At 40.3% G+C, this 23,827-nt stretch overlaps 1 protein-coding gene across 19 annotated transcripts; it reads left to right on the top strand.

The window, feature by feature from the left end:
• The first annotated feature begins 1,797 nt into the window (after positions 1-1,797).
• On the top strand, positions 1,798-19,849 carry LOC102124142 (uncharacterized). 19 transcript variants are annotated; one of them, XM_074023505.1, is made up of 6 exons: positions 1,798-1,837; positions 2,647-2,727; positions 8,246-8,299; positions 10,142-10,268; positions 12,085-12,180; positions 15,294-19,849. In XM_074023505.1, exons 3-6 carry the CDS (start codon positions 8,291-8,293, stop codon positions 17,555-17,557), a joined length of 2,496 nt encoding a protein of 831 aa, XP_073879606.1. In that variant the 5' UTR covers positions 1,798-1,837; positions 2,647-2,727; positions 8,246-8,290; the 3' UTR covers positions 17,558-19,849. The 19 variants fall into 19 exon arrangements, with proteins under 19 accessions (XP_073879606.1, XP_015296888.3, XP_073879607.1 ...); XM_015441402.4 differs by having other exon boundaries at positions 12,082-12,180; XM_074023506.1 differs by having other exon boundaries at positions 2,647-2,759.
• The last annotated feature ends 3,978 nt before the right edge of the window (positions 19,850-23,827 follow it).

Genomic DNA, 23,827 nt, shown 5'->3' with positions numbered 1-23,827 from the left:
GTTAATTGATTTCTAATTTAATTCCATTTTTGTCAAAAACATGCTTTGTACGACTTGAGTCCATTTACCCATTTATCGAGACTTGTTTTATGGCCCAGAATATGGTATATGCTGGTAAGTGTCCCCTGTCCACCTAAGATGAATTTTACTGTCTTTGAGAAGAGTGTTCCAGAAGTGTAAATGAGATCAAGCAGGTTGATATGTTGTTTAGATAATCTATACCCTGTTGCTTTCCTGTGTTAGTTCTATCAATTACCAAGAGAGATATGTTGAAATATCTGATTGTAATTGTGGATTTGTCTGTCACTTTATTAATTTAACAGGTTTTTACTCACATACTTAGAAGCTGTATTATTAAGGGCATAATTTAGGTTTGTTCGTTCCACTGGAGAACTGTATCCTTCATCATTATTATGACGTAACTTTCTTTATCCCTGATACAGTCTTTTTGTTGAAGTCACTTTGTTTTTAATATAGCCACTCCAGCTTTCTTTTGACTAGTGTTAGGATGGTATATATTTTTCCATCATTTTATTCTTAACCTATTAGTGCTTTTATATTTAAAGTATTACCTGTAGGTAGCACGTATTTGGGTCTGACTTTTAAAAAAACATCCAACCCGACAACCTTCTTAAGGTGTTAAACCAGTTACATTTAATGTGATTATTGGTAGAGTTAAGTTTGTTATCTTGCTATTTGTTTTCTGTCACAGTCGGGAATGAAAAGACATTTTACTCTTTATTATTCCATGTTTCCTCCTTATGTAGCATAGGAAACTACAAAAATCATTTTGAAAGTTAAATTTTGCTAGATTACAACAGTGAAATCGAGCTCTTCCTACAAAAAACAAGCCCCCTTTGGCATTTGTTTAGACTATTTTAAGAAAATGTGTTAATTATTCATCCTTCAAGATAAGGCAAGTAATTCTCTGTGTACTTTTTTATCCATTTCCATGCCATCCTGAATCACGTTTATCTCTCCAGATAACAGGAAGATTGTCTTTAAGAATCAAGTATATTTGATTCTGAAATCTCTCATGTAAACCACACTTCCTCTTCTAGTAAAACCAACCTTTTTTTTTTTTTTTTTTTTTTTTTTGAGATGGAATCTCGCTATGTCGCCAGGCTGGAGTGCAGTGGCGTGATCTCAGCTCACTGCAACCTCCGCCTCTCGGGTTCAAGCAATTCTCCTGCCTCAGCCCCCCGAGTAGCTGGGATTACAGGCGCCCGCCACCACGCCCAGGTAATTTTTGTATTTTTAGTAGAGACGAAGTTTCATCATGTTGGCCAGGATGGTCTCAAACTCCTGACCTCGTGATCTGCCCCCCTCGGCCTCCCAAAGTGCTGGGATTACAGGCGTGAGCCACCGCGCCCGGCCTCTCCAACCATTTCTTTAGTTCAAGTTTTTCAAATTTATCCTAAGTCCCTTCAAACAGCACAAAGTGGAAGCCTATGCTGGGATCTGAGACGAAGAGGTCAAAGCAGCTACATCTTGACGTAATTTTACTTTAAATTCTTCTTTAAAAGTTCTGCTTATTTGCATTCTTCTGCGTGGAGAGAAAAGGTAATTTACACTGACTCACCGAGAAGAGCAACGCTTCTCTCAGACGGGGATCCTCGCCCGGGGCCGCAACCTCTGCACCCCACGGTCTGGAACTCCCACAAATCCATTAGGCTCGGCTCTCTTAGGAGCCTCCAGTGTATGCTGGGATCAACCTGAACTGACTAGAGCCCAAGGCTTCTGAGGCGCTTTCTGCTCAGGACTGCATTTCCCAGAGGCCACCGCACCGGAATTAACGGTTCCACTTCCGGCCTCCAGGGGTTGACGACTTAGCTGGGTAAGGTCTTCACGTCCTAAGAAGAAATCGGTGGCTAAGGGAGGTCTTCGTGGACTGGGACTCGAATCTGACCGACCCGGCAGTGCGGGTGGGCGAGAGCGAGTCGCTCAGAGGAACCCGGGGCGCAGACGGAATCTGCCAGATCCCTAGGCGTGCGTGTGCGCGGGCATCAGACGAGGGGGATTGTGTGATCTTGAGTGACGGAAGGGACTGTGTGAGTGTGTGCGTGAGGCCCTGTGCACAGGACCGGGAGGGCTTGTGGACGCAGTGCATTTTGCTGGGGCTGTGTGAGTGTCACTGTGCAGTGGTACTAGGCTCCTGCTGCTTCCTCCGTCTTTCCCCTTCAAAGCTGCGGAGGCTGCAGCAGAGGAATTGCCCCAGTAGGGAGGTCAGATATTGAGCCGAGAATGAAGCTTTGCATAAGAAGGCGCAGATCTGGGCTCGGGGTGGGTATTTGAGAGCTGGAAGTGTCTCTTGAGAGTCCCCCAGGAGGGCAGCTACATGTTGAGAACCCAGCATCCCTTCAGATATCTGTCTCCAGGAACCAGCTTCGAATTCGGACCGATTCTTCCTTTTATTTCCTTCTCATTTCGTACGAAGTGAGGGCAGTTGTGGCCATGGAGGGTGCTTTCAAACTTAGTCTGCGCTCCAAGAAAAGCCTAGAGTCTCACGCTTGCCGTATCCTTTCCCAGTCGTACCATTATCCAAAAGAAGGACCGGTAGGAGGATGAGAGCGTTATTGCTGCACACTTAAGTCAAGGGTGAGTTTGTGCTTTGTATTTGTTTAAGACATGCGTTTTTGATTTCAGAGTATAGAAGTTCCTGCCAGGCGCCGTGTCTCACGCCTGTAATTCCAGCACTTTGAGAGGCCGAGGCGGGCGGATCACGAGGTCAGGAGATCGAGACCATCCTGGCTAACACGGTGAAACCCCGTCACTACTAAAAATACAACAACAAAAAAAATTAGCCTGGCGTGGTGGTGGGCGCCTGTAGTCTCAGCTGCTCAAAGGTTGAGGCAGAGGAGGTTGAGGCAGAAGAATGGCGTGAACCCGGCAGGCAGAGCTTGCAGTAAGCCGAGATCGCGCCACTGCACTCCAACCTGGGCGACGACAGAGCGAGACTCCGTCAAAAAAAAAAGTTCCTGTAAATTTTTAGTGAATTTCAGGAGAATATGCAAATTAATTCTTGCCCCCTCCCATCGTGTCGCCCCCGCCCCGCCCTCTCCCCACTTTTACACTTAATATTCACAGAACCATTTGGCAAATCATTCACACCTTCCTGTGCGCTCTCTTCTAAGCTGGTATAAAAATAGTCCTCCAGAGGTTTATATTAACGCTTTATTTTAGACTCTGCTTTGGTAAGAAGATTAGTTTGTGGAATCGCACACCGGGTATCTGATTGTCTTTACAGGTCTCCTTTTCAAAGCAGGGAAGAATGGAGATGGTTGGGTGATTTCCTCTGTGAGGCTTTCAGGAGTTGGAAAGTGATTGCACAGAAATTGGTATCAAGAGTCAGGATTTGTTTGGGAGAGTCCATGAGATTATCATTGTAATTACTGCCAGATCTCTCTGAGGTTTGGCAATTCCACTTGCGTTTTGGGCTATTTGCGTGTGTGGACTGTGAGAGGCAGTACACTATTGTGGTTAAGAATAGGGGAGTGGCTCCAGAGTATCTGGGTTGGAATGTTTGTTCTGTCTGTTTCTGGTCTTCTCAGACTTGTAATGAACATTAGAATGAATGAATACTGTAAAGCCTCTTAGAGCAGTGCTAGGCATATAATAATAATGTTTAATGTTTTAAGTTTTGTTTTTGTGTGGCCATTTTAGGTCATTTCCCTTGACTGTCTATAGGACAGGAGCATTGGGAATGTGTAATTCATTGTGATTGCTGCTTGCATAGTAAGAAAATGAGTTGCTCAAATGATCTAGGACAGAAATTCTTTTTAAATTCACAGATAAAATTGTATGTATTTATCGTGTGCAACATGATGTTTTATAGTATATGTACATTGTGGAATGATTAAATCTAGCTAATTAGCAATGCATTAGCTCACATAGTTATCATTTTTGTGGTGAGAATACTTAATAGCCACTCTCTTAGAATTTTTCAAGACTACAGAATAGTTATTAATTGTAGATATGCTGTTGTGTAATAGATTTCTTGAACTTATTTCTCTTATCTTCCTGAAATTTTATATCCTTTGACCAACATTTCCCCAACCAACACCTCCTTCCCTCCCTCACCCACATTACCCCCAACCTGTAAACAGCATTCTCTTCTCTAATTCTATGATAGCAACTTTTTTCTTTTTTTTTTTTGAGAGAGTGTCTCACTCTGTTGCCCAGGCTGGAGTGCAGTGGCGCAATCTCAGTTCACTGCAACCTCTGCCTCCTGGGTTCAAGTGATTCTCCTGCCCCAGACTTCCAAGTAGTTGGGACTACAGGTGTGCGCCACCACACTCAGCTTATTTTTGTATTTTTAGTAGAGACAGGGTTTCGCCACGTTGGCCAGGGTGGTCTCGAACTCCGGACCTTAGTGATCCGCCTGTCTCGGCCTTCGCCTCTGCTTTTGAAAGTGCTGGATTACAGGTGTTAGCCACCGCATCTGGCCTATATAAACATTTTTTTAGATTCCACTGATGAGTGAGATCATGTGTCTTTCTGTGCCTGGCTTACTTCACTTAATATGATGTTCGCCAGGTTCATCCATGTTGTTGGGGATGACAGCATTTCCCTTTTTTTATAGCTAGTTTTCCATTGTATATATATGCCACATTTTCTTTATCCATTCATTGATAGACACTTAGGTTGATTCCATATCTTGGCTATTGTGAATAGTGCTGCAATAAAAATGGGTGTGCAGATGTCTCTTTGACATACAGATTTCATTTCCTTTGGATGTATACCCAGTAGTGGATTGCTGGATCATATGGTAGTTCTAGTTCTAATTTTTTTGAAGAACTTCCATACCGTTTTCCATAATGTCTGTGTCACTTTACATTCTCACCAACAGTGTGCAGTGGTTCACATTTCTCTACGTTCTCACCAACATTTGTTAACTTAGGTCTTTTCAATAGCCACCCCAATACATATGAAGTGATATCTTATTGTAGGTTTAAATTTCATTTCCCTGATGATTAGTGATGTTGAGTATTTTTTCATACACTGTGGCCATTTATATGTCGTCTTTTGAGATGTGTTTATCAGGTCTTTTGCCCATTTTTTAATTGGGTTGTTTTCTTGCTGTTGAGTTCCTCACACATTTTGGATATTAACCCCTTATCAGATACATTATTGCAAATATTTTCTCTCATTCTGTAGGTAGTCTCTTCACTTTGCTGTGCAGAAGCTTTTTTAGCTTGATGTAATTTCATTTGTCTATGTTTGCTTTTGTTGCCTGTGCTTCTGACCTCATTTCCAAAAAAAAAATTATTGCTCAGGTCAATGTCATGGAGCTTTCCCCATATTTTTTTTCTATTTGTTTCATAGTTTGGGATCTTACATTTAAATCTTTAATCCATTTAGAGTTGATTTTTGTATAATGGTTTGAGAAAAGGGTCTAATTTCATTCTTCTGTGTATGACTACCCAGTTTTTACAACAGTATATATTGAAGAGACTGTCTTTTCCTTATTGTATGTTCTCGGTACCTGTCTCAAAAATCAGTTGGTTGTAAACACATGAATTTATTCTGGGGCGTTCTATTCTGTTCCGTTTGCCTAGGTGTCTGTTTTTATGTCAGTACCAGGCTGTTTTGGTTACTGTAGCTTTGTAGTATATATTGAAGTCAGGTAGTTTGATGCCTCCACTTTGTTCTTTTTGCTCCAGACTGCTTTGACTATTTGGGGTCTTTTGTGGTCCTATACAAATTTTAGGATTTTTTTTTTTCTATTTCTGTAAAGAATGTAGGACTGAAATTCTTAACCTGAGTTCCTGTAACTCCACTTACGCTCTTGGGGACCACAAAGCTCTTGAAATAATATATTGAAGTACTATGGAAATGTATCAATGTAGAGGGAGAAATAGTATATCATATCAAGACTATCAAAACTGTATGTGACCCATGAGGCTTGGATCCATTGATCTAGATGGAACATTGATTCTCAGCAGGGATGATGTTTAAGAACTTTTGGGCCGGGCGCGGTGGCTCAAGCCTGTAATCCCAGCACTTTGGGAGGCCGAGACGGGTGGATCACGAGGTCAGGAGATCGAGACCATCCTGGCTAACATGGTGAAACCCCGTCTCTACTAAAAAATACAAAAAACTAGCCGGGCGAGGTGGCGGGCGCCTGTAGTCCCAGCTACTCGGGAGGCTGAGGCGGGAGAATGGTGTGAACCCGGGAGGCGGAGCTTGCTGTGAGCTGAGATCCGGCCACTGCACTCCAGCCTGGGCGACAGAGCAAGACTCCCTCTCAAAAAAAAAAAAAAAAAAAAAGAACTTTTGGTTGTCATACTGTGGGGGAGGTGCTACTTAGATTTAGTGGACAGAGGTCAGGGATGCTGCTGAACATTGTACCATGCATAGGATAACCTTCCCCACAGCCCCAACAAAGGATTATACACCACAATATGTCAGTAGTGCCTAGGGTGAAAAACCTTAGTCTAGAATCAAAAGACTGTGATACCTGGAATGACACTGTAAATGATCTCATGTAAACTAAGTGTCCTGTAATATGGAAATCACTAAGCAAATTATACTAGACTCAAGTGATAGAGTATTATGCAGCTAATAAAATGATGTCTATAAAGAATTATGGAAAGAAATATTTGATATGCCATTAAGCAGTATTCATGCTATGAACAATAATGCTCACGAAAATGTTACATGTATATGAATCCCATATACTAAGATAGGGTTTTTGTAAGGCATTCTGTAGGAATTATATGCAAAGTGGTATTTTAATGAGTTATTTGGTGAAGAAGGGAACCCAAGCATGATGATGTATATTCCACAGATTTTCTCATGTAGTTGCCAGATGCCACGTATCTGCATTGTGTTCATTCAGAGAAGAGTCTTGATAATGAAAATGTCTAATTATATTGGTGAGATACAGCTAAAGGATGTCAGAACTAGCTGATGTTGTTTGTTATAGTCACATTAATATTTTCTGTTGATCCTCATGACAGGCTCAGTTTTTTGTTTTTTATGATTAAAAGTACTCTCTGATAACTCCGTTTTATTTTTATTTTTGAATTCGGATGTAGAAATATGACCATCATTAATGCATACAAGACATTGATTGGGGACTTGTAGGCAATTTTTTGTTTTAGAAATTGTGCTAACATACATAGAAAAACATAGACATCTTAGTGTTGGTCAAGAATTGGGAAATAATGGATGCAAACTTATTACATAAAAACAAGAGCTCAGTAGAGTTTCCTTTTTTTGTCCCCAAGTTGAAAGGAAGATGTCTAAATAAAAGGTGTCTTTCATCTAATTTGGAGAACAATTTCCTCACAGGAAAAAAAAATGTGTATGTACATTTAAATATGTACATATACAGATACATACACATGTGTATGTGTGTGTATATATATATGTGTGTATGTGAGAGAATATAATTATATATTCCAACTTAATGCCTGGGCATAGTCACAATTATGAAGTACTCTTAAGCAAAAAGAAGAAAATTGGGGCTACAACACAGAGATAAGTACTGTTAGCATGCATACACCTGTCTAAATTTTTTTCTATTGATGTCTGTTAGTCTCTTTCTTAATATTTATACATATATTTTACAAATGTAATCATATTGTCTATCCTGCTTTGTAACCTGATTTTTCTGTTAATTGTATGTCTAGAACATTTAATGATTACTTCGTATTCTATTACATGGCTATTCTGAACTGTACTTAACCAGCTGGCTTTTGGTGAGCTCAGAATGCTGAACACTGCCCATGCAATTCTGTCTATATCCTTTCCAGTTCTCATGCCTTGCCCCACTGCACCCAATCCTGAGTTCACAGAGAGGTTCTGGATTGGAGACGCAATCCCTTCTCAGCTCTGAAAGGTGGGGCTAGGGGAGGAGGATTGCTTACAGCAGGATCAGAGGCCCAGTCCTAAGCCAAGATAGGTATCCCCAGACTGGAGGACTGGCTGGAAGCCCTCCTGCTAGAGTGTCTTTTGAGCAACTTCAAGGCTGAAATGCCTGTGCTGGGCAATCATGCTTCTGCCGCAGGTTCCCTGGGATGTAGGCGAGAGCTTGGTTTCATCCACACTCCACCTGTTCACTGCCAGTTTATTTGTGAGAGAGTGTGTGTAGGGGAAAAGGGAGTGATGTGGGAGGCGGGGAAGTGTGCGTGTTAACAGGAGTAGTTGAGAAATAGGAATGGAGAATAAAATAGTTATTTGCTCTAGTGCTTTGGGACAGAGCTTGACTTATGGCCTTTTGTTTCTTGTTGTTTTCCAGGGAAGAAGCCCGAGGAAGATTGACCAATTTTGTAATTCTAGAAACATGGTCCATGTAAGTTGGTAGTTCTCTCTTCTTCTTGAAATACGGTGACTTTCAGGTTAGGTGACTTATTATTTCACCTGAAGCTTCTTACCTAAGGATCAACACCTTTTTTTTTTTTTTTTTTTTTTTTTTTTTTTTTTTTTTTTGAGATGGAGTCTTGCTCTTTCACCCGGGCTGGAGTGCAGTGGCGTGATCTCGGCTTACTGCAACATCCGCCTCCCGGGTTCAAGCGATTCTCTTGCCTCAGCCTCCTGAGTAGCTGGGACTACAGGCGCCTGCCACCACTCCCGGCTAATTTTTTGTATTTTTAGTGGAGATGGGGTTTCACCATGTTGGCCAGGATGGTCTCGATCTCCTGACCTCGTGATCCCCCTGCCTCGGCCTCCCAAAGTGCTGGGATTACTGGTGTGAGCCACTGCGCCCGGCCAGCATCCACGATCTTACACCCCAGTTTGTCCCATTACAGTGAAGGTTGGTGACCAAAAAATAAAGGTCAGCGCTCTTCCTATTGATACCTCTGTTTTCCCACTGGCTTTGATGTTTTCTTTGAGCTGGTTATTCAGTCTGTGCTCTGAGCTCAGTCCTTGGTCAGAAAGAATGTTGGAACAGTGGAGGAGTCGGTCCCCACAGGGACACACGGTCTTGTGCGTTTGATAAGTTACAGATGATTGTTGCATTTGACCACACTTGGGAACACCTTGAAACTTCTCCACAGACTGGAGCTTTCCAGGTAGCTAAGGTCGGATTCCGTAGCGAGTGGCCTCAGTCTGCAAGTGTGACAAGGTGATCTGCTTTATGAGGCTTTTAAGAAAGTGATCAGTGGCCGGGCGCGGTGGCTCAAGCCTGTAATCCCAGCACTTTGGGAGGCCGAGGCGGGCGGATCACAAGGTCAGGAGATCGAGACCACAGTGAAACCCCGTCTCTACTAAAAATACAAAAAATTAGCCGGGCGCGGTGGCGGGCGCCTGTAGTCCCAGCTACTCAGGAGGCTGAGGCAGGAGAATGGCGGGAACCCGGGAGGCGGAGCTTGCAGTGAGCCGAGATCGCGCCACTGCACTCCAGCCTGGGCGACAGAGCGAGACTCCGTCTCAAAAAAAAAAAAAAAAAAAAAAAAGAAAGTGATCAGTGAGGACAGTGGGCAGTAACGGAGATTATTCAGAGCATGAGTGGTAGGTGATTACAGATTCTCTGAATTGGGGAAAAGCTTAGAGACTCTGACCATCTTAAATGTATAAATAGAAAACAATGACTAAATCTAATATGTTAGTTATTTTGAATTTCAGGCAGCTTATAAAAATCAGTTGTCATTGACAAGAAAAAATCCTTTTGCTATCATCGGATACCACAATGAGCTTGAGGATTAAGGGCATTCCTCAGTTGTATGCAACTACTTTTTTTTTTTTTTTGAGACAGGGTCTCACTCAGTAGCTCAGGCTGGACTGCAGTAATGCCATCACACTTCACTGCAGCATTGAACTCCCAGGTTCAAGCGATACTTCCACTTCAGCTTCCCAAGTAGCTGGGACTACACGCACATGCCACCACGACAGTTATTTCTTTCTTTCTTTTTTTTTTTTTTTTTTTTTTGCGGGGAGTGCATCTTGTTATGTTGCCCAGGCTGTTTGCAAACTCCTGGGCTCAAGCGGTCCTTCCATCTTGGTCTCCCAAAGTGCTGGTATAGCAGGCCTGAGCCACCATGCCAGGCCAGCAGCAGGATTCTTGAAGAATGTGTAGGCACTCCGCAATTTTCCATATTGCTCCTTTATTGCAGTTTAATCCTTCACTTCCTCTCCTTTCGTCTCGAAACAATTTTCTTCAATTTCACCATAATACATGTGTTTGTGGTTTCAGGGATCAGTGACATTCAGGGATGTGGCCATTGACTTCTCTCAGGAGGAGTGGGAGTGCCTGCAGCCTGATCAGAGGACCTTGTACAGGGACGTGATGTTGGAGAACTACAGCCACCTGATCTCACTGGGTAAGGTCATCTGCCCCAGTTAATTTAGCATCTGTTCTCTGGAATATCAGCTTTCTTCACCATGAATTTTAGGGCTGTGTTTTAAGAGGTAGTTGGATTCCTTCTTCTTATTCCCAAAGGAATGGATTGAGATTTGTTGGGTTGAAAATAGGCACCTCCCTGGAGCCCCTGCATCTTGCCTACTCCACAGTGGCCTCCTCCATGATGCTGGTCGTCTCTGTAATCCCCTCTCTCGCTTCATGACCATGGGGCTGAATTTGAAATCTTGTATATTCGTTGAATGATATTGTTCAATAACCGGGTTTCATATTATGTTTGACCTCAGAATTACTGTAGATTTTCTTGTTTGTTTTTGTTTTTCTGGCCCACCTATAAGGAGAAGAGTGTGTTGAGTTTTTCTATCAAAAGAGCCTCTATGATTGCTTGAGCCTGGGAGGTCAAGGCTGCAGAGAGCCGTGGTCATGCCACTGTACTTTAGCCTGGGCAACAGAGCAAGACACTGTCTCAAAAAACAAAACAAAACAAAAGCCTCAACAATTTACATATTGGGTTCACAGAATTCATTTAGCACTAAAGTCAATGTATTCCATTTCCGTCAACAAACATTCTGTTACTTGTTTTGTAGTTGAAAGTTTCAGGCCATGAAATGTATGCTTTTCTGTGGGGTGAAAATTCTTAAAATGAGCTGTAAGTGTCTAAGGATGCAAAATAAATAATGACAATAAGCATAATAATTGTTAACTTTGTGCTACTACATATCAGTGAATGTTAGAAGTATTTTACATATATTATCTTATTTAATATTAGTATCAATCCTATAAAACAGGTATTATTATCATTCCTGTTTTAGAGTTGGGAAAACTGAAGGACAGAGAGTTCAAGTGACTTGCTTAATGTCACAGTACTAGTGGATGGCAGAGACAGGATTTCAACCAGGTAATCTGGCTTGAAGGTTCCTGCTGTCAACCACTAAATTATACCTCCTCTTGAAGGATAAGTTTCTATTAGTTTAAATGAAAGTCCTTTTTTTTTTTTTTTTTTTTTTTTTGAGATGGAGTCTTGCTCTCTTGCCCAGGCTGGAGTGCAGTGGCACGATCTTGGCTCCCTGCAAGCTCCGCCTCCTGGGTTCACGCCATTCTTCTGCCTCAGCCTCCCGAGTAGCTGGGACCACAGGCGCCCACCACTACGCCCAGCTAATTTTTTGTATTTTTAGTAGAGACGGGGTTTCATTTGGTGTTAGCCAGGATGGTCTCGATCTCCTGACCTTGTGATCCACCCGCCCCGGCCTCCCAAAGTGCTGGGATTACAGGTGTGAGCCGCCACGTCCGGCCCTTTTTTTTTTTCCAAACATAGTCGATCCCTTACTCAATCCTCTTTTTTTTTTTTTTTTTTTTTTTTTGAGACGGAGTCTCGCTCTGCCGCCCAGGCTGAAGTGCAGTGGCCGGATCTCAGCTCACTGCAAGCTCCGCCTCCCGGGTTCTCGCCATTCTCCTGCCTCAGTCTCCCGAGTAGCTGGGACTACAGGCGCCGCCACCTCGCCCGGCTAGTTTTTTGTATTTTTTAGTAGAGACAGGGTTTCACCGTGTCAGCCAGGATGGTCTCGATCTCCTGACCTCGTGATTCGCCCGTCTCGGCCTCCCAAAGTGCTGGGATTACAGGCTTGAGCCACCGCGTCCGGCCTCAATCCTCTCTTATCTGGAGTCTCTTCTCAATATTGTTTAGGCTTGTAATTTATTATAAGTTTAACTAGGTCTCAGAGTTTCAAAAAAATGTTTATATTAAAAAAAATTCTACATGTGTTATTTCTTTTAAGCAGGAAGTTCCATTTCTAAGCCAGATGTGATTACGTTACTAGAGCAAGAGAAAGAGCCCTGGATTGTTGTAAGGAAAGAAAGAAGCAGATGGTATCCAGGTAAGTGAGAGCAAAGCAGGCAGGGGGAAGCCATCATTGTCCCGGACAGCCCATGTGCTCAGACAGGAGTCACATCCCTGAGATGTGGTTTGGAAAACTTTCTTCAATGACCCAAGGTCCCCCCGTTGGATAAAAATGCCCAAGACCTGGCAAGGAAATAAGATCACTATAGGAGCTATCCCCAAGGAACTTCATCATTTACTAATCACCTAATTTCTGGTGTTTTCTTCCTCTTTTAATGGAGTGAGTTTCCTCTTTCTTTCCCAGCGTAAACTTTAAACAGTTTTTAAAATTATTTTTTAAGAGACAGCATCTTGCTATGTTGCCCTGGCTGATCTTGAACTCTAGGCCTCAAGTAGTCTTCCTGCCTCAACCTCCCAAGTAGCTGATATTACAGGCATGAGCCAATGCTTCTGGCCCCCAGTGTACACTCTCCTGGTCCCCAGTGTAAACTTTTAACACGTATTTTGGATCCAGCTACTTTCCAACTCTGCTATTGCATTTAGATTTCTATATGTGTTTTCACTAAGAAATGTGTTCATATTCAGTAATTATGTATTGAGTGTACATTCCTAGAAGGCATGTGCTTGGCTCTGTCAGTACTGTAATGTACAGGTAATGAACAAGACAGAAAGTCACTGCTGTCATGGACTTTACCAGCAGTTTGTGAGACATGCCTCAAACAAGTAAGCAAATGAATATATAAGGAATGCCAGAGAATTGTACTATTAGGACAAGGAAATAGGAGTGATGGAGTGAAATGGCAGAACTTGGGTGCTCAGGGTGCCTGTGTTGAAGTGGGCATGCTTGCATAGAGATGGGAAGTAAGGGTTCAAGTTGTGTGTCCAGGTGAGAGTATTCTAGTCAGACTGAGCAGGTAACACGAAGGTGGAGTAAGTGATGGAACAGCAGGAAGAGAGGTCTGAGAGTTAGGCCGGAGTCGTATCATACAGGGTTTTTGACTATCATTGTGAGGATTGTAGGAAGTTCTTCAAGAGTTATTTATTCATTTTTAATTGATACCCAATATTTGTACATATTTATGGGATACACATTATGTTTTGTTATAGGTATAGAATGTGTCATGAGCAAGTGTCAGGGTATTTGAGGTATCCATCAAATCCACCAGAGGAGTGTTTATCATTTTTTTGTGATAGGAACATTTCAAGTCTTCTTCTAGCTATTTTGAAATATACAATACATTATTGTTAATTAGAGTCACTCTACTCTGCTAATGAACATTAGAAGTCATTCCTTCTATTTACCTATATGTTTGTAACATTAACCAACTCCTCTTCATCCCCCACCCCTCACCACACACCCTTCCCAACCTCTGGTTTCTATCATTCTGTTCTCTACCTCTGTGAGATCTTTTTTCAGCCTCCAGATATGAATGAGAACATATGATATTTGTCTTTCTTTCTTTTTTTTTTTTTTGAGACAGAGCCTCGCTCTTGTCGCCCAGGCTGGAATGCAGTGGTGCAATCTTGGCCCACTGCAACCTCTGCCTCCCGGGTTCAAGCAATTCTCCTGCCTCAGCCTCCTGAGTAACTGGGATTACAGGCACCTGCCAGCATGCCTGGCTAATTTTTGTATTTTTAATAGAGACAGGGTTTCACCACGTTGGCCAGGCTGGTCTCAAACTCCTGACCTCAGGTGATCCACCCATCTCGGCCTCCCAAATTGCTGGGATTACAGGCGTGAGCCACTGCACCTGGTCTGATATTGTCTTTCTGACCTCCGATTCCCTCCATGTTGCTGCAAATGACATGATTTCATTTTTTAAAAGTCTGAATAGTATTCCATTGTGTATATATCACATTTTCTTTATCTGTTTGTCTGTTGGGCGACACTTAGGTTGATTCCATACCTTTGGTATTGTGAATAATGCTACAATCATACAAGTGCAGGTATCATTTTGATATACTGATTTCTCTTCCTATGGATCAATACCCAGTAGTGGGATTGTTGGATCATATGGTAGTTCTATTTTTAGTTTTTTGAGAGATCTGCATGCTGTTTTCCATAGTGATTGTACTAATTTATATCCCACCAACAGTATATAAGAGTTCCCTTTTTCCCTCATCCTCTCAGGTATGTTATTTTTTGTCTTTTAAATTGTAGCCATTCTGACTGGGGTAAGATGATATTTCATTGTGGTATTGATTTGCATTTCTCCCTGATGAATAGTGGTGTTAAGCATTTTATCATATTCTCTTGGCTGTTTGTATGTCTTCTTTTGAGTAATGTCTATTCATATAATTTGCCCACTTTTTTAATTGGAGGTTTTTTTTTGCTGTTATTTCATTTTCTTGTATATTCTATATATTAGTCCTTTGTCAGAGAAATAGCTTGGAGATGATTTCTCTCGTTTGTCTATTCACTCTGTATATAGTTTCCTTTGCTGTGCAGAAGCTTTTTAGTTTAGTATAGTCCCATAGCAGTGAGCTATGATCATGCCATTGCACTATAGCCTGTGCAACAGACAGAGACCCTGTCTCTTAAAAAAAATAATAATAATAATACTGGCTGGGCTCAATGGCTCACACCTATAATCCCAGCACTTTGGGAGGCCACCCACCTGATGTTAGGCGTTCCAGACCAGCCTGGCCAACATTGCGAAACCCCATCTCTACTAAAAATACAAAAATTAGCCAGGTGTGGTGGCACACTTATAATCCCAGCTACTCTGGAGGCTGAGGCAAGAGAATCACTTGAACCCAGGAGGTGGAGGTTGCAGCGAGCCAAGATTGTGCCATTGCACTGCAGCCTGGGAGATAAGAGTGAAACTTCATCCCAAAAAACAAACAAACAAAAAACAGTTTTTTTCACTAAAAATTCTGATTCTGTACATCTGAGTTGCTTGAATATCAATATCTTTATTAAGTTCACCAAATGGTTTTGATTCACACTTAAATTTGACAAAGTTAACCTGTTCCCTTATGTATACCACCATCTTACATAAACTTTCTTCATTATTGGCACCCTTTTTCTTTTTCAGATCCCTTCCCTGAAAGTATTATATTTTATACTTTGGCCATTTGTTTAATGGATTTTGTATGCATGTGTGTTATAGGAAAATAAAATATGTTTGCCTTCTTCATTTCTTTCAGATTTGGAGTCAAAACATGGACCTGAAAAAATATCTCCAGAAAATGATATTTTTGAAATAAATTTACCCAAACGTGTTATAAAGCAAATAAGTAAAACACTTGGCCTTGAGGCCTTTTATTTTAGAAACTACTCAGAATATAGAAGTAGATTTGAGGGACTACAGGGACATCAAGAAGGATATATCAATCAGAAGATCATCAGCTATGAAGAAATGCCTACTTATGCTTCTCTTATTTATAATACACATAAACCCTATGAATGTAAGGAATGTGGGAAACACTTTAGTCGTGGTTCAAATCTTATTCAGCATCAGAGTATTCATACTGGAGAGAAAACCTACAAATGCAAAGAATGTGGGAAAGCCTTTCAACTTCACATACAACTTACTCGACATCAGAAATTTCATACTGGTGAGAAACCTTTTGAATGTAAGGAATGTGGAAAAGCCTTTAGCCTTTCCACCCAGCTTAATCGCCATAAGAACATTCACACAGGTGAGAAACTGTTTGAATGTAAGGAATGTGGGAAGTCCTTTAATCGTAGCTCAAACCTTACTCAGCATCAAAGTATTCATGCTGGTGTAAAACCACATCAATGTAAGGAGTGTGGGAAAGCCTTTAATCGTGGTTCAAATCTTATTCAGCATCAAAAAATTCATTCCAATGAGAAACCCTTTGTATGTAGGGAATGTGGGATGACCTTTCGATATCATTACCAACTTATTGAACATTGCCGAATTCATACTGGCGAGAAACCCTTTGAATGTAAAGAATGCAGAAAGGCCTTTACTCTTCTGACAAAGCTTGTTCGACATCAGAAGATTCATATTGGTGAGAAGCCCTTTGAATGTAGGGAATGCGGGAAGGCTTTTAGTCTTCTCAATCAGCTTAATCGCCATAAGAACATTCACACAGGTGAAAAACCATTTGAATGTAAAGAATGTGGGAAGTCCTTTAATTGTAGTTCAAACCTTATTCAACATCAGAGTATTCATGCTGGTGTAAAACCATATCAATGTAAGGAGTGTGGGAAAGGCTTTAATCGTGGTGCAAATCTTATTCAGCATCAAAAAATTCATTCCAATGAGAAACCCTTTGTATGTAGGGAATGTGAGATGGCCTTTAGATATCATTACCAACTTATTCAACATTGCCAAATTCATACTGGTGGGAAGCCCTTTGAATGTAAAGAATGTGGGAAGGCCTTTAGTCTTCTGACACAGCTTGCTCGACATAAGAACATTCATAGTGGTGAGAAACCATTTGAATGTAAAGACTGTGGGAAGGCCTTCAATCGTGGCTCGAATCTTGTTCAACATCAGAGTATTCATACTGGTGAGAAGCCCTATGAATGTAAGGAGTGTGGGAAGACTTTTAGGCTTCACCTACAACTTTCTCAGCATGAGAAAACTCATACAGGTGAGAAACCCTTTGAATGTAAGGAATGTGGGAAATTCTTCCGTCGTGGTTCAAATCTTAATCAACATCGAAGTATTCATACTGGAAAGAAACCCTTTGAATGTAAGGAATGTGGGAAAGCCTTTCGACTTCATATGCACCTTATTCGACATCAGAAATTTCATACTGGTGAGAAGCCCTTTGAATGTAAGGAATGTGGCAAGGCCTTCAGTCTTCACACCCAGCTTAATCGCCATAAGAACATTCACACAGGTGAGAAGCCATTTGAATGTAAAGAATGTGGGAAGTCCTTTAATCGTGTCTCGAACCTTGTTCAACATCAGAGTATTCATGCTGGTGTAAAACCATATGAATGTAAGGAGTGTGGGAAAGTCTTTAATCGTGGTTCAAACCTTATTCAGCATCAGAAAATTCATTCCAGTGAGAAACCCTTTGTATGTAAGGAGTGTAGGAAGACCTTTAGATATCATTACCAGCTTATTGAACATTACCAAATTCATACTGGTGAGAAACCCTTTGAATGTAAAGAATGTGGAAAGGCCTTTAGTCTTCTGACACAGCTTGCTGGACATCAGATCATTCATAATGGTGAGAAGCCATTTAAATGTAAGGAGTGTGGGAAGGCCTTTAATCATGGCTCAAACCTTGTTCAACCTCGGAGTGTTTATAATGGTGAGAAACCCTATGAATGTAAGGAGTGTGGGAAGGCTTTTAGACTTCACCTACAACTTTCTCTGCATCAAAAACTTGTACAGGTGAGAAACCCTTTGAATGTAAGAAATGTGGGACAGCCTTCAGACATCAGTAGCAACTTATTGAACATCAGAAAATTCATACTTGGGTGAAAACCTTTGAATGTAAGGAATGTGGGAAGGCCTTTCAATATAATTACCAATTTCGTGGACATCATAGATTTCATATTCGTGAGAACCCTTATGAATGTCAAGGATGTGGAAAATGCATTACCAGTGGTAGAAACCTTAGAGTACATCAGAGAATTCATACTGGTAAGAAACCATATCAATGTGAAGAATGTGGGAAAGCCTTTAGTCATAGTTCAAACCTATGAAACATATTAAAATTCATACTGATGAGAAACTCTATGAATGTAATGAATGTGAAAAGGCCTTTAGCAGTAATTATGAACTTACTGTACATCTGAGAATCCATACTGCTGAGAAACCCTGTGAGTGTAAAGAATGTGGAAAACTTTTGGATTTAGCTTAGTCTTTACTGCACATCAAAGAATTCATACTAGTATGAACCATATGAATGTAAAGAATGTGGAAAGACCTTTACTTGTAGCTCAAGCCTTGTTCAACATGTTAAAATTCATACTGGTGAGCGACCCTGTGAATGCAAAGGATGTGGGAAGACCCTTAGACTTAGTTCAGTCCTTTCTGCACATCACAGAATTCATACTGGCATGAAACCCTATGAATGTAAAGAATGTGAGCAAACCCTTACTGTGAATGATCTGCTTACTCAACATCAAAAAATTCATAATAGAATTTTAATGAATATAAGAAGTATAGATAAGCCTTCACTGTGTATGAAAAATTTGCCCAACACCAGAGAATTCATATTGATGAGAAATCCTGTGAACATAAAAGAATGTGTGATGAACTTTCACTGTGGCCTGGGATTTGCTCAACATCAGAGTATTCAAACTGCTGAGAACTCCTTTGAGTGTAAGGAATGTGGGATGTTTTATAGCCACACTAAATGACTTAAGAGTTCAAAGGAGGTAATTTTGGTGAGAAAGTTATTGATGTGAGGAATGTAGAGTAGCTGCCATGTTCACAGTTTACTGCCCATGAAATATTTTACTGGATACAGGCATACTTGCTTAGTTGTGCATTGCAGTTACTGGATTTTATGTACATTGAAGGTCTGCAGCAACCTTGCAGTGAACAAGTCTATCAGCACCATTTTCCAAACAGCATGTGCACATTTCATGTCTTTGTGTCACACTTTGGTAGTTTTCATAATATTTCAAACTTTTTTTATTGTTAATATGTATTATGGTGATCTGTGACCAGTGTTTTTTGATGTTACTAGTGTAATTGGGGATACCATAAATCCTGCCCATAAAATATGGTGAACCTAGTTGATAATTGTTGCGGGTTTGGAAAGAATAGTAAAATATACACCCATATCCCCCCACCTAGATTCAAAATTGTTAACAATTTGCCACATTTATTTTTTGTATATTTGTTGTACCATTGAGAATAAGTTTTAGACCACTGAGAATAAGTTTTAGACATCATGACACTTTACCACTTGTTACATCAGCATGTGTGTTACCCAAACATAAAGACAATATCATATAACCATAGTACCATAATTACCCTTAAGGAAAATATTCATAATTCTATAATATCATTCCATCTTCAGATTTCTTCATTGACTGGCAAACCATCTTTTACAGCTATTCATTTTCTAAGGAGAATCCATTGCAGATTCTGCATTGCATTTGGTTATCTCTCTTTAGTGTATTGTAGCATGGAAACCCCATGAAGGTATGCTCTCAAATTATGGTGGGTATCAGAATCACCTGTGGAACTTAGTAAACCTAGAGAAGTGTAGCCCTAGCTTATAAGCCTGGGCCTCTGTTTTTTATTATTTCTCCAGGTTTTGTGACTGTGATACCAACCAGAGTTAGAGAGCCACTGGTCTAGAACATTTCTCCTCATTTAAAACAAAATACATTGATTTGAGTAGGTCAGAAATGTTGTCGGCTACGTGTTTTGATTTCTTTCTTTATAGTGTCATTTAACCTTGTTCTTGGTTGTATTTTCTGTACAAGGGAATGTAAGTCCAGAGGCTTTCTTAGGTCTAGATTAAACATTTTGGGGAAGAATACTTTGTAGGTTATTTGTATGTCATATTGTACTGTCAGAAAACATTTACGTACAGGTCCTTGCGTTAGTGAAACTAGGGATGATCATTTGGGTAAGCTGGTAACTGCCATAAGTCCATTGTAAAGATTTGGTTTGTAGTGGGTAAGTAATCTATGGAGAGATATTGTCATCTCTGAAAATTTATAGTCATGTCTATTTAAGCCCTGGATTGAATACAAAATGAAATTTGAAATAGACTATTGAGAAATGAATGCCATTAAAGTGTCAACATAATTCAACTTGTGTGATATGGCTGACACTGTACTCAGTACAAAACTGGCACCCTTCGGATTATGCAGGGAGCCAAGATTGTCTGGAACCTTTTTTTTTGTTCAGCATTTATACCAGCACCTATCCCATGGCTGGTACATGAGCTATTGATAAACTTTGAAAAATAAAAAACCCTTTAAATCAAGCTGTAAAACATGATACCATTGGGCTGGGAGCAGTGGCTCACACCTGTAATCCCAGCACTTTGGGAGGCCAAGGTGGGCAGATCACCTGAGGTCAGGAGTTCGAGACTAACTAACTCCTTCTCTCCTAAAAATAAAAAAATTACCTGGACGTAGTGGCACATGCATGTAATCCCAGCTACTTGGGAGGCTGAGGCAGGAGAATCACCCAAACTCAGAAGGTGAAGGTTGCAGTGAGCTGAGATTGCGCCACTGCACTCTAGCCTGGGCGACAGAGTGAGACTTCGTCTCAGAAAACACCCAAAACAAAACATGATACCATTGTGGCATCATGAATTACATTAATTTTTTTTAAGATTAAGAATAATCCTTTGTGATTTTATTCCATTGTGTTAAAAAATCTATAAAGTGATAATTTATATTGATAGCTTTCTTCTTTCTATGAGTATACCCTGGTCAGATGATTATTCTTTTGATAGACTACTTCTATCTTTAACCACTTAATTGCATCTATAATCATAAGTTGTAATTTTCCAAGTGTTTTTCAGGTATTGATATTTCAATGATATACAACTTATAAAACAAGATTATATAAAACTTGGCTTTCAAATCTTATGTCCCTATTTTTTATTTCCAGTTTCTTTTTTCTATTCATTCTCTTGAACTTTTTTCTTTGAAATCAAAAGATTCCCTAGGTATTAACCCAGCATAACTCCTTTATGGGTCATTGCACATCCCGGCAGTATCATTAAGAATTGTCATAAAAGAAATCCCTGGCAGCCTTTCAATGAAACTCTATCATCATGCCATCTTGGCAGTACTATGTTGGAAGTCAGAGTCCCTTTGCAAACATAATAAAACACTTTAATATATTTGTTAAAGTTACAAGCCAAGTATGTACAAATTTAAAAATCATGGCCGGGCACGGTGGCTCACACCTGTAATCCCCAACTTAAAATGGTTTGACTTCTAATTTTCAGCTTTATAATAGTACAAAAGTGATATGCTGCTATAGTTTAGATATTTGTCCCCTCCAAATCTCATATTGAAGTTTGATCCCAATGTTGGAGGTGGGGCCTAATGGGAGATGTTTGGGTCATGGGAGAAGATCCCTCATGAATAAATTAATATCCTCTCTGGATTGGGGGTGAGTTATCACTCTGTTAGTTCCTGTGAGAGCTGGTTGTTCAAAAGAGCCTGGCACCTTCTTCCTCACCCTCTTGCTTCCTCTCTTGCCATGTGATGTCTGCATACACTGCCCCTTTTCATCTGCCATGCGTAGAAGCAGCCTGAGGCCCTTACCAGAAGCAGATGTTGCACCATGATTCCTGTAAATCCTACAGAACAGTGAGCCAAATAAACCTCTCTCTTTATTAATTACCCAACCTCAGATATTCCTTTATAGCAACACAAAATGGACTAAGACATAGAGTATGCTCCTTGACTTAAAATGGGGCTATATCTAGATAAACCCATTGTTAAATTGAAAATATTGTAGGTCATAAATACACATATGGTGTATGATGTTTTCAATTTATGATGGGTTTATTTGGATATAACCCCACCATAGGTTGAGGAGCACCTGTAGTAATTATGATTATTTATGCTCAAATTGACATAATGTGGCCAGTAGGAATTCATTTACATTTTTTATTTTTACTTCTTATTTTTTTCTTTTGATGTTTTAAAGGAATATTGTTTTCAGGCCGTAAGAAGATGTTTTAGACTGATCCTGTTTGTTGGTTCATGTCCCCCATGCCTCTTGTCCTGAGTCATGGAATCAACTCATGATTTAATACCCTCTTAGGGAGTCCTGGTTCCTTTTAGAGGAAAAAAGCATTAAAGACCAAAAAATCTGGCTGCTGTGCATACACGTGGCAGTTACAGGTATGGAAAAAAAGATGCTGCTTTTGTTAGAATTATTTTAATAGTTTCAGAGTTGAAAATGTCATCATAAGGTCAGAAGTTCACTCTGATTTTTCTCAACTTACATTTCTATGATCTGCTCTTTTTGCATTTGGCATTTTATTGAATTATAATGTTTTATGTATGGTGATAGCTGAGAAGTTTATCTCCTATTAAGGCCTGGCTGAAATGATATATTAATCTGCATCCCATTTTTGGAAATATTGCTCCAATTCAAATTTGTCATGGTGTTTCTGAGCAGCATTGTGAAGAAACTTGTTTTAGAATAGTCAGTGATGGATGTTATCTTGAATGTTCATAGACTCCCCAGAAAAGAAGAAGAAGTAGACACAAGATTTCTGTCATGCTTTTATAGGGTATTGTGATCATCCAGCTTGGGGTATGAAGGATAATGGACCTATGTGTCTTAATTTCCAGAATCCCGTTCCATTTCCATGTGTCTTCTGCACAAGTTGTGGTCTCTAGGGATTCACTGTCTTCATTTGTAATTGATCAAAGTGAAACCATCTCCATGGATTCCTCAGTGGGTCAGGATCTGTTGTTTATTAGGCCCCCATATCCATTCTACCCTGCTTTCATGATTATAGAACCAGTAATTTTTATTAACAGTTGGCTATGACTATCTAGAATAAGGACTGCAGTTATTTCTCCAAGGTGTTGTCATGTGACACAACTTATGGCAAGTAGGATATAAGTGAATATTTTGGCAATTCTGGAAACCTCTTAAAACACACTGGCTTAATATATTAATATTTGAGAAATCTGGGTGAAGGGTATCCAGAATTATTTACTATTCTTCCAAGTTCTGTATAAGTCTGAGTGTTCATTCCATTCTGATGCCAGAATGGTAAAATTCATGATTGGTTTGGAGCAAGGCCACAATATCAGGCTTACATCCATAATATATGACAGAGAAATGAACTTTTATTATCTTTTATTCACTTTAATTTGGGGCAATTTTACTGTTTTACAACCAAATTTAATCTTAAATGCTACAACTAGATTGTGACATGTTAAAAGTAATAACTATCAATATATCTTTTATGTTCTGTAACTCAAAAGCACAGAGCTATAGAGAACAGAGTATCTATCTCATGCATGTTGTCATGTACTTATCCCACACCCTATTGAAATCACAGTACCTGTGAGGGAGACATATTTTTTTCTTCAAGAATATGTATTTCTGCCACATCTATGATTCTCCAGAATGAGATGACAGAAAATGCTAAACTATTGTTAAATGACTATATGTAGTTCCACTTCTGGGTGGTAGATGTGGGGCTCTGCAAACTCATTTTCTAGTAAAACTGGAAAAAAAATGTATAAAAACCTTGCCATTTGAGGTCTGAAAGTGTCCAAAGAGTATATAGGAAATGAAATATCAAGAAATTCTACTAACATTGGTAAGAACCAAGAACTTGGTAAGATAATTTGTGGTGTTTAAGATACAACCGACTCCCTTTTACTCTTTACAGCTCAATTTGATAGAAGCTTCACTGTGGGTGGATGCTGCCAAGAGGATGGGGCTGCAGCTGTCAATTGAGGTTTGTCATATATCAACAGGAGGGGCACGCCTCCCGGGTTTCTTATCACCTCCTCTTGGTTAAAGTGGCTAAATTCCTGGTGAACGCAACTAAGAGGTTTGGGGCTCCTTGGCTTCCCTTAGCCCCACCCACAGTTTGGAAAGTCTACCCAGGCACAGTGAACTCAGATTTGGACCCAGATTGCCCTTGCCTCCACTTGCTTGTAAGGCAGAGGTTTCATAACACAAAAAACAAGATGGCTACCATCCAGCCCATTACCCTGAACGGTGGTTCAGAGATTTTGTCCAGAGGGAGTGGTGGTCCATAAGAATAGAGCTCTGAAGCTCTCT

This window comes from Macaca fascicularis, chromosome 19 (assembly GCF_037993035.2).
Source record: "Macaca fascicularis isolate 582-1 chromosome 19, T2T-MFA8v1.1".
Classification (NCBI taxonomy): Eukaryota; Metazoa; Chordata; class Mammalia; order Primates; family Cercopithecidae; genus Macaca; species Macaca fascicularis.
This window is presented reverse-complemented; position numbering and strand designations above follow the sequence as displayed.

Coding starts and splice junctions, on each gene's coding strand:
- LOC102124142 (XM_005589226.5), top strand. Junction 10,269..12,081: donor CAGCCACCTGATCTCACTGG/GTAAGGTCATCT, acceptor ATTTCTTTTAAG/CAGGAAGTTCCATTTCTAAG. Junction 12,181..15,293: donor AAGAAGCAGATGGTATCCAG/GTAAGTGAGAGC, acceptor CATTTCTTTCAG/ATTTGGAGTCAAAACATGGA.